This window comes from Eptesicus fuscus, chromosome 14 (assembly GCF_027574615.1).
Source record: "Eptesicus fuscus isolate TK198812 chromosome 14, DD_ASM_mEF_20220401, whole genome shotgun sequence".
Lineage (NCBI taxonomy): Eukaryota > Metazoa > Chordata > Mammalia > Chiroptera > Vespertilionidae > Eptesicus > Eptesicus fuscus.
In genome coordinates this window covers 14,147,581-14,165,489 of record NC_072486.1, presented here as the reverse complement: position 1 = coordinate 14,165,489, position 17,909 = coordinate 14,147,581, and the positions used below count along the sequence as shown (strand labels likewise).

Here is a 17,909-nt window from a genome sequence, read left to right as displayed (position 1 = left end):
CCCACACACGGGAAGCGTCCAGAGTTTCTCCCTCCTGCCCGAAGGCACTTGAAATGCCTCAGTCCTAAAACAGAGTTCTAGGAGGACTCTCTTTCCTTTCCCCCAAGCAAATTCCCAAAGCTGGCCAGAGCCTCGGCCAGGCCTGCGTTGCCTCCACCAGAGGTCCCGGGCCCTGCAGTTGGCACGAGAGCCACCTGGGAATTCATAAAACTGCCAGTTCGCAGCCGCTGCAGATCGACTGGGGCAGGACCCCTGCCCTTATAATCCCCGGAGCGACTATGATGTTAGCGGACCGCTGGCTTAGACAAAATAATTCGTTTACTAAGGTCAAAAAAATACCCCACTGATGGTCTTCCTCCTCCTGAAGCGGTAAAACTCCTCTGCAAACTGGGCGGCGGAGACGGTGAACTTCTCCAGGGCGAACTTGTCAGGCGGCCGTGCGCTCCGGGTGGGGTTCGTGCGCCTGGGGATCTGCCCCTCCGAGAAGGCCCGCCTCACCGTTTTCTTCTTCTGAAAGCGAGAGCAGAGACATGTGCAGCTGGGTGCCTTCTGGAATACAAGCCACCTGGCAACCGGAATACGTAATTAGAAGGAGCGCCACTTACGGAAGCCGAGCTCGGGGTTCGTACCGGGAAGAAGTCGGGCACGGAGTTCAATTCCGCCAGTAGCTGAGCAAGCTGGAGTCCGGAACAAAGAACGGGCGGCACGTGAGTGTTCCCAAGTCTAGCTCACCCAGCACTTACACAAGTCTCCGGTTTTGCAGCCGTGAGAAACCCGACTGACGTAGTTTACGTAAGATCTTAATAGCCGTTATCCCTTTAACCTCACGGGTAAAGGCTTTCATGGGGACAGGTGAGATGCCAGGATCATCATTCACGGGAATAAAACCTCCGCCCGCTCCTCATGTACCAGGGCAGGACGAGATGAACACGGCCCTGGGATGGCCAACACCTGGAGCATCAGGACGGAATCCTGACCGGGCCACTCGTTAGCAGGGAGGCCCTGGGACACGGGTTTGCACACCTGAATCAAGTTGCATCACACTCAAAACAAAAAAGGCTCAACTAGATCAGCGGTCGCCAACCGGTGGTCCGTGAGGCCCGAAAGGTTGGCAACCGCTGAACTAGATCATTCTGACAGTTTTTGAGAGCTTGAAGAAACCGAAGTTCTCATCAATAAGAATTCAGAAAATAGTTCCAAATAAACACCTAAGAACAATTAACAGCCGTTAATATGCCAATCGTGCCATTTCACGAGGATTCTTTTTCGTTTTAGGGTTACACACATGGATGGGTGTCAATAAAAGGTCGGGCAGAACCTAGTTCTTATCAAGAGGCAGAAGACAAATGTGTCCTAGGATAAATTTCACCCAAAATCGAGCTTTCTATTTCCTTGGGTAACTTATTTGCCATATAAGATTGTATATACAGTATCATTACATGACCCTTCTTTAAAAGAAAATATTAAAGACATGCACCAAAAATGCTAAAAGTGACTCTGCGTGGTAGGATTTTTAAAATTCTGTATATACAAAATTATGACGCTAACAACAGTCACTGACCACGTGCAGAAAAACTAGACACAGATTTCGCTTTGTTGCCTTAATCGAGGGAAGACGTTTTAAAATCAAGTTCCGTTTGTTTTAATGCCTAGACCCGTTTCATTCCTTCAGATAATGTCCTGAACCACAGCAGGCGACCCCGGGAGACAGGTTTCTGGGCTGCAAGACGCCTGCCTGGCCTGCCCTGCCCACGGCCACTCCTAAGTGGGCTCCCGACACCTCGTTTACAGCTTCCTTCTGCCGGGAACGGGCCAGTGGTTCAGCTCCTCTCGGCTCCAAACCACTCGAGTTAGAACTTCACTCCACACACTGGAAGCGGCATGAGCTCAAGGTACAGGGTAGGGGGTTAAAAATAGTGCAGGAGTCTCTTCCTGTTCCCAACCCAGAGCTACCAGGGAACTACCGCTTGGGGCTCAGGAGAAGAGAAAGGGATGCCCAGTCCCGGAGCACACTTCCTCTAAGAGAAGCCAGAGCAGAGCTGGCAGGGTGCAGTCTGGGAGCCTGGCCGGAGCCCCGTGCCCGCCCCCAGGTGCCCGCCCCCACGTGGGGCCTTACCATGGCCTTGTTCTCCTTGATGTTCATGGTCCTTTTCAGCAGCGGGTCCGAGCTCTCCTGGCCCTCCTCGTCCCTGGAGTCATCCTCGGGCTCGGAGGCCGAATCTTCCCTTTCCTTCCCTTGTCTGCAGCTTTTCTTTCTCCGGAGAATGGCTTTTGCATTGTCCTGTGAGCAAGAGCTGGAAAACAGCGGCTCAGGAGAGTTCTTGCCGGCTGTTTTGGCCAGTTTCTTGGGGAACTGCAAGGCTACGCGGAGACCGATGCTGCTTCTCCTGGGCCGCCTTCTCCTGGGCGTGGCCTCTTCTTCTTCGTCACCTCCCTCCTCCTCACTCACGGAGGCCTCACTCCCATCCTCGCTCACATCGGACCCCTCGAGCTAACAAAATGAGAGAAAACAGGATGTTGTAACAGACTTTCAAAAGGACACATGTAAAACCATCAGACCTTATTTTAGGCAAGAATTAAATAGCTGAAAGCTCCCCCTTCTTCTTAGTCGTTCCCCTGAGCTTTTCAGTCAAGTAGTTTGTGCTGGATCAAGCCCAAGGGCAGGCACTCGCTGCCCCCTGCCGCCAGGGAGCTGAGTTTAGGGGGAGGACTCTCTCCGTGGTCTACAGCCTGGACCAGGGCTTCCTCTCAGGGTGGTCCCAGGAGCACCTGCACCACCTGGGAACTTAGTAGGAACACAAATTCTCAGCCACTGGCCGACTGCGTTCCTTTCAGACCATGGGGCTGGAAGCAAAGCGTTCCACATTGGGCTCCTGCGAAGGGAACAGCCAAGCTGGCAGGTCTGGATGCCAAGTAACACGGGGAACAAAGAAAATGGTGTGCAGGACCCAAGACGCATCTTCAGATAGAAATGGGAATGCTAGCCCGGCCTGTGAGCGTCGACCTACGAACCAGGAGGTCACGGTTAAATTCCCGGTCAGGGCACATGCCTGGGCTGCAGGCTCGATTCCTATAGGAGGGGTACAGGAGGCAGCCGATCGATGTTGCTCTCACATCGATGTTTCTCTAAACTCCCTCTCTCTGCAAAACACAAAAACGCCACCACAAAGCACATCAAAAAAATGTCCAAGTCAAAATGCATAGGGAAGACTCCAAGACTTCGGCCAAATTAACTACAAACGTAAGAACATTACTTCACACACAAGAAGTAATGACTTTAAAGACCTTATTACTCGCAAATAGACCCTCCAAGCAAGTCTTTGCTAAGGACCTTAACGGACACCTGAGACACAACCCCCAAACTCCAAAGGAGGGGAGACCACTGGGTTTTCCCCGCGGAGAACAATGGACTGGGGGACCAGGGATTCACCCTGGAATGGCAACGTTTGCATTGTGTTAACTGCTTTAGAGATAAACAGGTAAGAACAAGTAAAACCTTTCTCTTTGTGAAGGGACTTCTTCCAAGTGGAAACGGAATTCAGAAACAGGGCGGAAGCTATTACAACCCACGCTCCCTCGTATGGCTCATTATTACCTTTCCCTCTGGGCTACTGTTTACACTCAGGTCGCTCTGTGTAAATCCCTCAAAGTCCTCCGAGTCGGTGTCCTCTATAAAAATTCTTCTCAGCTCTTCTGTGAAGTACTTGGAACGGAAGCGCACATCCTGCTAAATTAAAAGCACACACACGTTAGAGAGAGAGAAGAACGGGTTCCCGGGGTGTGGGGCCGTAGGGAGCCGTTTCATGGGTGCGGTGTTTCCGTTTGAGGCAGTGAGCACATTCTGGAAATGGATAATGGTGTCCGCTGCCCAGCACTGGGAACATACCTAAGGCCACCTAGTGTCTCGCTGGCAAGAAACCGGAAACTTGTCTGCACTTAAGAATGGTAAGGCCCAAACAGTGTGGCTCAGTGGGTTGAGTGTCGACCTGTGAACCAGGTGGTCACAGTTGGATTCCCAGTCAGGGCACATGCCCAGGTTGCAGGTTCGATCCCCAATAGGGGGCGTGCAGGAGGCAGCCGGTCAATGATTCTCTCTCCCTCCCTCTTCCTCTCTGAAATAATTAAAATAAAAGTTAAAATGGTTACAGCGGTAAATTTTGTGATGCATGTTTTACCACAATAAGCGTGCGCACACACAAACACACACACACACATACACTTGGTGCAGCTTACAGAAATGTAAACCCACGAATTGAATGATTTCAAAAACTCAATGTCCGCAGCCTCCATCGGCTTGTCTGACCGATAGGCACGGCTGGCGTTACGTTCCTCCTGCCAGCCTGGCCATCAGGAATGTCTGTGTTCCCACAGAACCACAAAGCCGTGGGGAGAAGCTGAGAGGGGAAACCTGGCTCCCTCCCACGCCGGCCTTCCTCTCTAACAGCCACCCAGCGCCTTCCCTCCGAGGCAGTGAGCACGCCTGCCTTTCCCAGACCACAGCGTGTCCGTCTCTGCAGGAAAGAAGGGGCTGGAGACCCTGCTCCCCGCCCGCCCACCGATGGGCCAAGGGCAGTGGTTCCCACTGCCACAGGGACTGAGGGACGCTGCCACCCTCCATGACCCCCAGGAGTGCCCAGGCAGCAAGCGAGCAGAAGGACAGCTGTTACATAGCTGACTCTTAAAAAAGGAGGTCATCTTCGAATAAAGACGTCTTCTTTCTTTTGAACGAATGAAAAGGAGAAAACGGGGCTTTCTAAATGGCGTGCTTGAAAGTGAGAAGGGAAAAGCAAGCACAGTTCAGAAGGGAGACCCACCAAGAGCCCCCTCCATGCTGGCACCCAGGGCTGGGGACCGGTCCCCAGGTGCCTGACGCCTCTTCCCACCCCCAATAGAGCAGCTGACCCCTCCGCACGCCACGTGTGGTTGGAGAGTCTACATCAGCCCCCAAGCCTTTGCCTGACTTTAATGATACACTTCTTTGAGCTCAGATAATCTCGGGAGAAAAACAGATCTAACAGACAGACAAGTGGAAAAACTTACAGGGGATAGAGAAAAGTGCCTATATCCAGCACTTTTTAAGCTTAAAACTGTCTCCTATGAATGACTATGGGTAATTGGAGTGAGTGTACTCAAAGCTAAATTACTTTGTTCCTTTGTTGATAGCTTGGAAGACACACACACACACACACACACACACACGGGTAATTTCTTGAAAGTGAAATTTCTATTGTGTTTCAGACACACCAAACTCAGCGTTGCCACACATACTGTGTACAAGTTCATGCGGCTCCTCTCGGATGGTTAACATGGATCTGAGTGTGTGTGTGTGGGGGGGGGGCAGGCGGGGGCGGGATGGGGAAGCAGCAGACAAGGATTTATGATTAAGGAAGAAAGGTGCCCGGCTGGCTCCCGGGGAAACCTACCACAAACCTGCTATCTCCGAGGGCAGGAAACATCTGGTTCCTAGAGCCCAGAGCCGGCCCCCGCAGGCTGATGTGGGGCAAGGGGTCCACGTGTGGATCAGACACCCACAGGCCCTGCCTAGAGCCGCAGAGGCCCGGCCTTACAGCAGCACGTTCCCACCGTCCAGGCCTCTGCAGTGTCTAGCCTTGGAGCTGGCCTCACAGGGCAGTGGTCAGCCTGGGAGAAGTCAGTATCTTTGGCGGCGAGTTCTGACAGAGAAAAAGAACTGAGCCACAGTCCTAACCCAAGGCCCAGGCGCGTATCCATCCTCCTCACTCCACAGGGTGTAGGAAACGTCTGGAACGTGGGTCTGCACGAAGCAAATATGCACGCCACACAGCCTCGCTGCGTTCTAGGTTACAGCCCTCGCACCGCTCCTGGCTCTCGATTGGGATCCCTGGGTTATTTTTAAAAATCAATACTAGGCGATAGGCTATGAGCCCTGGTCAGTTCTACAGCTGAGCTAAGGGCTACGGGGAAGAGAAGGGACGGAATGGAGGAGAGATTCACTCCTGGAAGGGCGTCGGAGAGATCGGAGAGGAGGAGAAAGGTCAAGAACACCAGAGATGGAGACAGCTGAGGGGAAGCGAGACAGACGACGAGGGGAGGGCAGGGGTGAGTTCCAGACCTCCCTGACTAATCAGGACCGGACCGGCTGGCTGTCAGAAATACTCCTGGGGCTGGAGGGAGAAGCCCGGCCTTCAAACGTGAAGGTTACGGCTGAGACCAGGCCAACGACGGAGACCACTACGTGAAACGTCTGGAGACAAAGCCTCGAGAACGCCCACGAACGGGGACAGGAAGCACAGGAGAGATGACAACAAAGAACAAGAGGTGCAACTGAGAGGAAGAGAAGGCGGGGAGCGGAAGCAGGGGGCTGGCGGGGTCAAGGCTGTGGAGACGAGTAAGGTGAGGCCCCCAGAGAGGGAGGCCCGTGTCCCGGGAAAGGACAGCTCCCACGAGGCCAGCCGAGGAATGAACTGCTTCCCTTCCGGTCCTTGCCCGGTTGAAGCAGGGGGGCTTCGTTTACAGCCTTGAACGAGAGACCACGGTCGAGGGAGGAGGAGGAATTGGAGCGCCACAATGCCCTCGGGAGAAAAGGCTAGATCCTTCGGCGGGCCGTGCGATTGCTCGGGCACAACATAAACCTCCGGGAATCTAACTCTCAGAGAGCGGTAACGTACGTATGCCACCGACCAAAGTGGTTACAGAGAGAAAAACGCTCTCCCCCAGCAACTCCAAGAGGGAGGTGCGGACAGAACCACGCTGCGGGGGCAGGGACGCAACCGCCCCACGGCAGTGGTCGGCAAACTGCGGCTCTCGAGCCACACGCGGCTCTTTGGCCCCTTGAGTTTCTAGCAAAGGCCAGCTTAGGAGTACCCTCATTGAGTTAATAACAATGTACCTACCTATAGAGTTTAAGTTGAAAAAATGTGGCTCTCAAAAGGAATTTCAATCGCTGTACCGTTGGTATCTGGCTCTGTGGACTCACGAGTTTGCCGACCGCTGGCCCCCGGTAACCACACGTTCCAGGGCTGCCCCGCGTGTTGTGGGCATCGCTGTGCCAGGCAGCCCTCCCCCGCCAGCTGCGTGGGGGACCTCTGAATCCAGCCGTGCCACAGGCAGCAGCCCCGAGGTTGCACAGAAAATGGATTTGATCAGGGGAGACCCCCTTTCTTTTAAAAAATAGTTCTAATTTACTGTACAAAAGGATTTAAACAGCAACAGTGAGCTAGGTACTCTCACCCGTTTCCTGAAACACGAAGGCCTGGTGCTTACAAAAGAAAATGCTGGGCAATGGACGCGCATCACCAATCTCGGACCACGGTCAAAGAAAAGGGCACTCGAACCAAGATCCGGGCTTCCGGCCCCACACGCCCGCCTCGGACGGACGGAAGCCTCCGTACCTGTTTCCCCGACTCCAGCGAGTCAAAACTATCGCAGCTCTCCTCCGAGGAGAGGGTTTCCATGGGAACGTCCTCTCGGAAGCCGACAAAGTCTTCATCGTCACTAGGGGCGTTGAAGATGTCAGCCACTTCTTTAGGGATCTGTTTTGGATTCAAAACAGAAAAAAAAAAAGATAAAACCAGAGATTGTTATAATCGCAGGGAAACGTTCCAAAGAGGAGTAGGAATTAGCATCTCATAACTTGACCCATCTGCCTTGGCTGCCCAGCGACCCCAGGAACCCTGAGCAACAGGGGCTTCGGCTCCTGCCTGAGGCAACAAGGGAGGGGAGGGGGGTGGGGATAAGACGTCTTCAAATTCCAGAGATGCAGCCTTTCTGACAGAGACTGTCAGGACCACGCCTAGAGAGAAGCCATTTTTGATCTCCTGAGAAAATAGGCATTGGTGTCTGAGAAACCGATGATCTCTCTCTTTTTCTCCGACCGTGGATCTGTCTTTAAACGGCATCCACGGAGAAGAGACTCCGTAAGATGTTACCAGGCTTCTCTTAACTCCCATCTGTACAGTTCTTTTTTTTTTTTTTAATATATTTTATTGATTTTTTACAGAGAGGAAGGGAGAGGGAGAGAGAGTTAGAAACATTGATGAGAGAGAAACATCGATCAGCTGCCTTCTGCACACCCCCTACTGGGGATGTGCCCGCAACCAAGGTACATGCCCTTGACCGGAATCGAACCTGGGACCCTTGAGTCCGCAGGCCAACGCTCTATCCACTGAGCCAAACCGGTTAGGGCTTTTTTGTTCTTTTTCACATGCCGACTCAGAAGTTTCACACAATGAAACCCCTTTCCTCCTTCTCTACACCCTGAATCAGTGGTAGAGTTTTAGAGTCCCAAGGGCATGTAAATGCCACTACAGGCAATTACTCCCAGCGAGAACGTTGTCAGCACGCTTAACCTCCCAAACACGGGTCTGCTGAGAGTTCATTTCCGTCTGCCGACTACCTCTTGGTTCCCAACTCCTCATTTCGGGGAAGTTCAAACACAGAGAGAGAGAGAGGTGGAAGACAGTACAGACATGTGTGTTCTTCACACGGAGGCCCACATTTGTCACCGCATTTGCTTCCTTTCTCTTTCAACAAACAGTCTGAACCACAGGGCACTGGCGGGTATCTGTCTGTTTCTGACCCAGGAAAACAGGGATTTAATACGAGCCAACCTAATCCACGTTATGCTCAAAGTACCTTACAGACATCACCCTCCAATACTTCAACACACACCACCCAAGGAAACTGTAAACTCCAACATTTCAAATATTACCAATAGTACATCTTACTAGTGTCTAGTACTATTAGTACTGGACACTGAAGTGTTAAGAAAATTAAGTAAAAAGAAAAAGTTTAAATTAAAAATAGCCCTTCCTGGTTCATAGCAGCACTATTCACAAAAGCCACAAAATGGGAGCAACCCAACGGTCCGGGACAGATGAACGGATAAACGAAGTGTCCTGTACACACACAACGGAGTAGTATTCAGCCTTAAAAAGGACGGAAATCCACCCTGACTGGGTGGCTCAGTTGGTTGGCGTGTCGTCCTGAACACCAAAAGGCTGCGTGTTTGATCCCTTTGGGGTGCATATGGGAGCAACTGATGGGTTTCACTCTCACATCAATGTCTCTGTCTCTCTCTCTCCCCCTCCCCTTCTTCTCTCTCTAAAACCAATAAACAGATCCTCGGGTGAGGATAAAAAAGGAAAAGGAAAGAAATACAACAATTATTGAAAAATTATGTCGTACACCGGAAACTAATAGAATGTTATAGGTAAATTATATCTCAATTAAAAAATGTCTTAATCTGCCCTAGCCAGTTTGGCTCAGTGGATAGAGCGTTGGCCTGCGGACTGAAGGGTCCCAGGTTCGATTCCGGTCAAGGGCATGTACCTTGGTTGCGGGCACATCCCCAGTAGGGGGTGTGCAGGAGGCGATGTTTCTCTCTCATCGATGTTTCTCTTTATCCCTCTCCCTTCCTCTCTATAAAAAGTCAATAAAATGTATTTAATAAATAAATAAATAAATAATGTTTTAATCTACAGTCTGAATGAGGGGGCGGGGGTGGGGCCTGAGAGTCTGCATTTCCAACAAGCGCCAGGATCATCCCACGCGCTGGTCTGCAGAACAGTTACAGAGACTCCAGCCCCTTTTCTGCTCCTCTGCGTGGGACGTAACTTTCCCTAATTCATAACAGCTACCTGTGTGCATGTCCTTACCAGACAGGTAACTGACAGCAGACTCCATCTCTTTCCCATGTCTCCCTCCAGGACCAAGAATAGAAACTGTATACTTAGAGGTACTTACACATCTGAATAATTGATGAGCAGCATCAACTAATTTTTTTAAAAGAAGGAAATCCTGTCATATGCTACATGAGTGAATCTTGAGGACACAATGCTAAGTGAAATAAGCCAGTCACAAAAACAAACATCGGATGGTTCCACTCATCTGAGGTCAAACTTAGAGACACCGGAAGCAGAACAGTGGTTGCCGGGGGCTGGGAGGAGTGTGAAATGGGGGTGGGGGGGTGTTTAATGGGTGGAGTTTCAGTTTCACAACATGACACCATTCTGGAGGGTGCGCAACAATGTAGATGCACTTCGTGCTACTTCAACGCGGTTGCGTCGGTAAGTGGTATGGGTACCATACTACAATTTTTAAAAATTCAGCAACGTGAGACAAATTAAAAAAGACAGTTTCAAAACGTGAGAAAAATGTTCCTTCCTTAAATAAACGCGATCCTTTTCAACTTCACTGGACAGGTCTAGACCTCCGCCAGTTCTCATGCTACTAACGAGGGGCGTGTGGTTTGAGAAGCCAACCCCTTCACCTAAGGCAGGTTCAGACACACCACCTCACGTGCCCAGAATTCAGTTCTAATGCCGGAGAGCCACACCTCCACCCGGGTATCTGGGCTCCAAACCCAGAATTTAAGAGAAAGTCAGGGGACAAAGCTGTTGGCTGAACCACAACTGGCTGGAATCCAGCGTTGTCCCATCCCAACAAAGCGATGCGAACACCAATACATGCTGCCCGGTCACGGCCTCATCCTCCTTTGGCAGGTCTTTGCAGCATTTCTTAAGTCACACAGAGCAATGCCTCGAGGTCTCCGTTCTAACCTCTGCCAGCCTGAGCCTCAGTGAAAATTCAATGAAAAACTAGTAAGCTAGAAAAAGATGCCCCCAAGTGCCAGCTGCTTTTCACTCAAGCATTTGCCTTTGAATATAATTAATGTGTCATTAACTTAAAACTTATATTTCATTAATTTTTTAAAAGATGATTATTGATTCCTAGAGAGGAAGGGAGAGGGAGAGAGAAAGAAACATCTATGTGAGAGCATAGTATCGACTGCATGCCCCCAGCCAGGAACTGAGCCCTGACCGGACATGGAACAAGCAACCTCTGGGTGCACTGGCCCAACCAACCGAGCCGCACCAGCCAGGGCCAACTTTTGTATTTTAAAACGAAGTATAACTTGTAAAGGCTTTTTCACTCTAGCCGAGTGGTTCAGCTGGTTGGAGCATCATCGCGTACACCAAAATGTTGCGGGTTCAATTCCTCGTCAAGGCACATACCTAGGTTGCAGGTTCAATCCCCAGTCGGGGCACGTACAGGAGGCAACTGATCAATGTTTCTCTATCACATCTATGTTTCTCTCTCTCTCTCTCTCTCTTCCCCCTCCCTTCCTCCCTCCCTTCTTCTCTCCCTCTCCCGCCTCCCCTCGCTCCCTCCCTTCCCCTCTTTCTCTCTAAAAAGAAAGAAGTTATTAAACATTTTCTCAGGTGAGGATTAGAAAAGCATGAAGGTTTTCCCATATCTCAATGATATTTAAATCCATTCTTCCTGATTAAAAAATACCACTTCCTAGCCAGGAGGAACGTATTTATCATCTATTTAATTTTTGAAGGAAAAAAAAACCCCTGAGATTCTCTTTAAGGTCAATTGATTCAAGAGCCGATTTTGATAAAGCTTTAGGAAATGCTTCTTATTCCAGGAACACTACTGTATATAATTTCACCTTGAAACAAGTTCCACTTTAAGCCCCCAAGGAACAGTATAAAGGAAATGTATGCACACCTTTTCATTTTCCTTATTGTTTTTTTAAAGCTTTGATAGCAAGGATGGCAGAATGTGCAGGGTGAGCTATCTTGCAACTGGGAAAGACCTTTTACACAGAGGAAAGCATTTGTTCAGCCCACTGCAAAGGGGATGTTCCACATACCCTCCTACCATAAACCCTGTCATTCCCTTAAATCTCTTAGGAGTAAATTGGTTGGCCCACAGAAGCCTATATACCTTGCACCATTTATCAAACAAAACAAAAAACTAACGAAAAATGGATCACACCAAAATATAAAATCTAACACTATAAAACTTCAAGAAGAAATAGGAGGAAATCGTTGTAACCTGGGGTTAGGCAAAGAATTCTCAGATACAATACCAGAAGCATAATGCAGACTTTTACAATGTATAGACAGTCAAAATTAAGAATGTCCGCTCTTCGAAACACAAAGTTAGGAGAATGACAAGAAAAGCCAACCAACTGGAAATTGCAAATCATTTATCTGATAAAGAACCCATACCCAAAATATAGTATAAAGAACTCTCAAAATCAATAATAAAAGCAAATAACCCAATTTAAAAATGGGCAAAAGATGTGCGCAGACACTTCACCAAAGACACATGTGGCACATAAGCACAGGAAAAGATGTTCAACATCCATAATCATTAGGGAAATGCAAATTAAAATTGTAATGAGAGACAACTACCTACCTATCACAATGGCTTTAAAAAGCATGACACCACCAAGTGCTGACAAGGATGTGGAACAACTGGCACTCTCGTGAACTGCTAGGGCCACTTTGGAAAACAATGTGGCAGTTTCTTATAAAGATAAACACTCCCTTACCACACGATGCATCAATCCCACACCTAGGTATTTACCCAAGAGAAGGAAAACTTATGTTCACACAAAACTTGGAATTAGCTTTATTTGCAAACCTAGAACCAATTCACATCAACTAGAGAGTAGATAAACAAATTGTGGTACATCCACACCATGGAATACTACGTAGCAATAAAAATAATTACTGGTAGACCCAATAACATGGATAAATCTCAAATGCATTATGCCAAGTGAAAAAGGTTACATAGCCCTAACCGGTTTGGCTCAGTGGATAGAGCGTCGGCCTGCAGACTCAAGGGTCCCGGGTTCGATTCCGGTCAGGGGCATGTACCTTGGTTGTGGGCACATCCCCAGTGGGGAGTGTGCACAGGAGGCAGCTGATCGATGTTTCTTTCTCATCGATGTTTCTAACTCTCTATCCCTCTCCCTTCCTCTCTGTAAAAAAAAAAAAAAAAAAAATCAATAAAATCAATAAAATATATTTTAAAAAAAAAGAAAGAAAAAGGTTACATAGTGTCTGATCCACCTAGATGACACTTTGGGAAGGTCAAAACTATAGGGACAGAAAACCTCAGTGGCAGCTGCCTGGGGCTAGAGGTCAGAAGGAACCTTCAAGGGATGATAAAACTGAGGGAGGAGTGATCGGTGATTGTGGAGGCATCTATCAAAATTCAAAGAACTGAACACTAAAAGGGTGACTTTATTGTAAATAAGTTAAGCCTTAGTTAGAAAGAAAAAGTATGTAGAAACAGTGGAACATCTGAACTGCCTAGATTTGGATCCCAGCACGTACAGTCATAATTTGATAAAGGAAACACCACAAATCAATGGGAAAGAAATGATGTTATCAATAAGTGATACAGGCAAAAATGGCTATTTGAGGATGCTAAATCAGTCTATTTTGCTTCTCTCTTGATACTATAAACCAGATGGTCACAAAGAAGAAACTAATTCATGTGGATATGCAGCTGGCCTCTGGATGGGTAGGACTTTAAGCATCAACATAAAGGAGATCAAAGTGGAAGACAGTAACAATTCAAAACTTCTTCAAAGAAAAAAAAAACACCACAAAATTTAGAATGAAAATAAAAATGTTAGGAAAAAGATCTACCACTAATATGACAAGTTATTCATGTTACTGAAAAGTTCATACAAAATAAATGTACCAAGTAAGAGTCACACAGATAAAATAGGTAAAACCGAGAAAATTCACCTGAAAAGGGAACACAGAAGAGGCTCAAAACATTTTAAAAGTCTTCAATCTGCCAAGTCAGGGGTCAGCAAACTGCGGCTCTGTTGACTGAGTTTGCCGACCACTGCTAGGGAAAAACACTTAAAAAAACAACAACATTTTAATAATGTACTGTCTTTAACCTGAAGTCAAAACTTCTGGGTAAGGGTAATGCCTTATGCAGTTGGTCGGCAAACTCATTAGTCAACAGAGCAGCAAAATGCGGCTCGCGAGCCGCAGTTTGCCGACCACTGGCCTAAGTAAAGAAAGAAACGGGAATTAAGAATCATTCTCATCTAGCAACCTAGCAATGTTTTGTCAATTTTCAAGGGCACGTTCAAGGACAGGGGAGGATGAAACAAGACAAACACCCTTATACAGAATTGACAGGATAAACAAAAGGTTTCAAAACAGAAATTTGGACATGTAGATCTGAAATAGGAGAGTTAGCTATAGGGTGGGTAGTGTGGGGGAGTACATACACTGAATTTAAAGGTTGCCAGAAAATGTGGATGAACTCAGAGTGAGGGGATATGCAAACTATTAAGAGTTAAGAGGATCATAAAACCAAGGATTATCAGAGTGTGACAGGACCTCATCCATCAGCTGAAGCAACTCCCCTCATTCCAAAGGGGCAAAACGCAGCCTAACTCCATGCACGCAGCTGTGACCACCCCTACAAAGGACATTCCCAGCTGCCTACACAGGAAAATGCTGTTTTCTCCATAAAAATAACCATGTTCACTAGGATTCAGTATGTAATTCAATCAAAACACCTAAACTCTATCGGACACCAAAAGCAAGAGCAGTAAGAGAAAAACATAGATAAAACTGGACTTAGAACTAAAAACATCTATTCATCAAAGGACACTGTCAAAAAAGTGAAAAGACAGCCTACAGAACGGGAGAAATATTTGTAAATCACACAACTAGTCAAGGATCTAGTCCACAGAATGTACGAAGATCTTTTACAATGCAACAACAAAAAATAAAAATAAATAAGCGAAGGGCTGGATAGACATTTCTCCAGAGATACACAAATGGACAAGTACATGAAAAGATGTTCAATATCATTTGCTCACTAGCGAAATGCAAATAAAAAACACAATATATCACTTCATATCCTCTAGGATGGTTTTCATCCAAAAAAAATATATATATATATATATGTAGGGGCCAGGGGCATGTTGGTGGAAATGTAGAGAAATTAGAATGCTTGATCATGGCTGGTGGGAGTGTAACATGGTTCCGCTGCTGTGGGAAAGTTTGTTGGTTCTTCAAAAAGTCAACCAGAATTGCCAGCACTTTCACTCTTAGGTATATAACCAGAAGAACTGAAAACACGCGTTTCAAACAAATACGTGTACATGCATGTTCACAGCAGCACTATTCACAACAGCCAAAAGTTAGAAACAACCCAAATGTCTACCACAGATAAATGGATAAAAAACTCTGGTGTATACAATGTACAATGGAATATTACTCAGCCGTTAAAAGGAACGAAGTACTGACCCATGCTATCATGGAGATAAACCTGGAAAACGTTACACTAAGACAGTGGTCGGCAAACTGCGGCTCGCGAGCCACATGCAGCTCTTTGGCCCCTTGAGTGCGGCTCTTCCACAAAATACCACGTGCGGGCGCGGACGTACAGTGCGATTTGAAACTTCGTGGCCCATGCGCAGAAGTTGGTTTTCAGCTCTCAAAAGAAATTTCAATCGTTGTACGGTTGATATTTGGCTCTGTTGACTAATGAGTTTGCCGACCACTGCACTAAGAGAAGCCAGATGCAGAAGGTCACACAGTGTGTGATTCCATTTAGCAGAACAGGTGAATCCAGAGGCCAAAGCAGACCAGTGGTTGCCAGGGGTTGGGGGAAGAAAAAGCAAGGGACAACTGCTTAATAGGTACAGGGTTTCCTTTTAAGGCAATTGTTAGTACACACAGATCCAGGGAAAAGCCCAGAAACTAAATATTTACGGTACCTCCTCAGTATATCTACCTCCGTAAGAGAAGGGCAGGAAAGACCGAAGAAAAAAGGCTGGCTATTCCAGTCTGGTTATTAACGGGTTTTAGGAAGGAAACTTACATAGGAGGCGTGTCTTGGGCAGCTGCAAGACCAAGCCTATCTCCCTACAGCTTGGCAGGCACCGAAGAATTATATGGGGGCCAGGGTGGGGGGGTGAGGCGGGTGGCATAGTCACAGGTACTAACATGAATGCTACCAGGTACGGGAAATTACTTGACATGCTTGACCAGCATAGGACAGCGGCCTATTCCAGGAAGCGGCGCATACCAGGAGGCAAGGGAGGGGAGGTGATTTATGTTAGCAATTACATTCAGACAGTCTCTAAGGGGAGTTTGGGAAAAGCAACCTCCATTCCGGCCTGGGGCCAGCTCATAGAAGAGACAAGAGACTGAGGAACGATCTCTCCTCCACAGTAATGAAATGTTTTGGACTAGACAGAACTAACAGTTATACAACACCAATGTACTAAATGCCACTGAATTTTTCACTTTAAAATGGCTAATTTGAGCCCAGCTGGTGTGGCTCAGTGGTTGAGCGTATAAACCAATGAACGAGGAGGTCTCCCAGTTCGAGTCTTACAGTTGGGCACATGCCCGGGTTGGGGGCTCAATGCCCAGTGAGGAGCATGCAGGAGGCAGCCAATCAATGCTTCTCTCTCATCCTTGATGTCTCTCTCTCCCTCCCTCTCCCTTCCTCTCTAAAATAAATTTTTAAAAAAGGTTAACCTGATGTTATATGAATTTAACTTAAACATTTATAAAAATTTAAACTTATTATAACTGAAAGTCTTGTTTATCCCACTATCCAAATTTGCTTGTCCTATCTAATAAAATAGTAATATGCAAATTAACCATCACTCCACTGCACCCACCAGCCACGCCCACCAGCCAATCAGGAGTGAATATGCAAATAAACCCAACCAAGATGGCTACGGCCACAGAGAGCAGGAAGGAGGCTTGAGGAAGCCAAGCTTTCCGCACACCCTGGCCGGCCCAGGCCTCCGCTTAAGGCTACAAAGTTTTAATTATAGAAGGTAAATCAACCCCAACAGAAATGGCTGCCACCACAGAGCAAGCAGAAGGCTTGGCTCCTCTCTAGGCTACAAAGTTTCAATTGTAGAAGATAAATAAACCCCAGATACCAGGGCCTCCACTTGGGTCGCCAGGGGGCGTGGCTGGCCTGCAAACCACCACAGGCCCCTCGCCCAGGCTGCCCCACGACCCAAGGGAACCCCCACCCTGATCCGGGACACCCTTCAGGGCAAACCAGCTGGCCCCCACCCGTGTACCAGGCCTCTATCCTATCTAATAAAAGAGTAATATGCAAATTGATCATCACTCCAACACACAAGATGGCTGCCCCCATGTGGTCAAAGATCCTGCCCCCATGTGGACACAAGATGGCCACCACAAGATGGCCAGCAGGGGAGGGCAGTTGGAAGGGACCAGGCCTGCAAGGGAGGGCAGTTGTGGGTGATCAGGCCAGCAGGGGAGGGTTGTTGGGAGGGACCAGGCCTGCAAGGGAGGGCAGTTGGGGGTGATCAAGCCTGCAAGGGAGGGCAGTTAGGGATGACCAAGCCGGCAGAGGAGGGAAGTTGGGGGCAACCAGGCCTGCAGGGAAGGGCAGTTGGGAGGGACCCAGGCCTGCAGGGGAGAGCAGTTGGGGGGGGACAGGCCTGCAGGGGAGGGCAGTTAGGGGTGACCAGGCCTTCAGGGGAGGGCAGTTAGGGGCAAACAGGCTGGCAGGGGAGCAGTTAGGCATCAATCAGGCTGGCAGGGGAGTGGTTAGGGGGTGATCAGGCTGGCAAGCAGAAGTGGTTAGTCCCCTCGCCCAGGAAGGCAGGCAGGTAAGCAGTTGGGAACCAGCAGTCCTGGATTGTGAGAGGGATGTCCGGCTGCCTGTTAAACCCTCGAGGGGTCCCAGATTGGAGAGGGTACAGGCTGGGCTGAGGGACACCCCCCCCTTGTGCACGAATTTTGTGCACCGGGCCTCTAGTCTATTCTAATAAAAGGGTAATATGCTAATTAAACCGGATATCTTCTGGACATCTTCTGGATGTCCTTCCAGACAAAGCCACGGTGGCAGTGGCCGAGGCAGAGGCAGTTAAGGGCGATCAGGCCGGCAGGGGGGAGCAGTTAGGGGGCAATCAGGCTGGCAGGGGGGAGCAGTTAGGGGCATTCAGGCCGGCAGGGGGGAGCAGTTAGGGGCAATCAGGCTGGCAGGGGAGCATTAAGGGGTGATCAGGCCAGCAGGCAGAGGCGTTTAGGGGCAATCAGGTCGACAGGCAATCAAGTTGGCAGGCAGAGGCGGTTAGGGGCGATCAG

The 17,909-nt window shown here is 48.6% G+C and overlaps 1 protein-coding gene across 3 annotated transcripts in view; it reads right to left on the bottom strand.

Moving 5' to 3' along the window:
• The window catches only part of CDCA7L (cell division cycle associated 7 like), a 34,214-nt gene that overhangs the window by 2,935 nt on the left and 13,370 nt on the right, over positions 1–17,909 (bottom strand). The window contains exons 2-6 of one of the 3 annotated variants that reach the window (XM_008148225.3): positions 7,371–7,511; positions 3,596–3,727; positions 2,117–2,491; positions 606–677; positions 340–510 (exon numbers count right to left, since the gene is read on the bottom strand). In XM_008148225.3, coding sequence (XP_008146447.3) covers positions 340–510; positions 606–677; positions 2,117–2,491; positions 3,596–3,727; positions 7,371–7,511 — 891 coding nt within the window. The remainder of the gene's footprint in view (positions 1–339; positions 511–605; positions 678–2,116; positions 2,492–3,595; positions 3,728–7,370; positions 7,512–17,909) is intronic. The other 2 variants (XM_054726108.1, XM_028155887.2) reach the window with 2 other exon arrangements.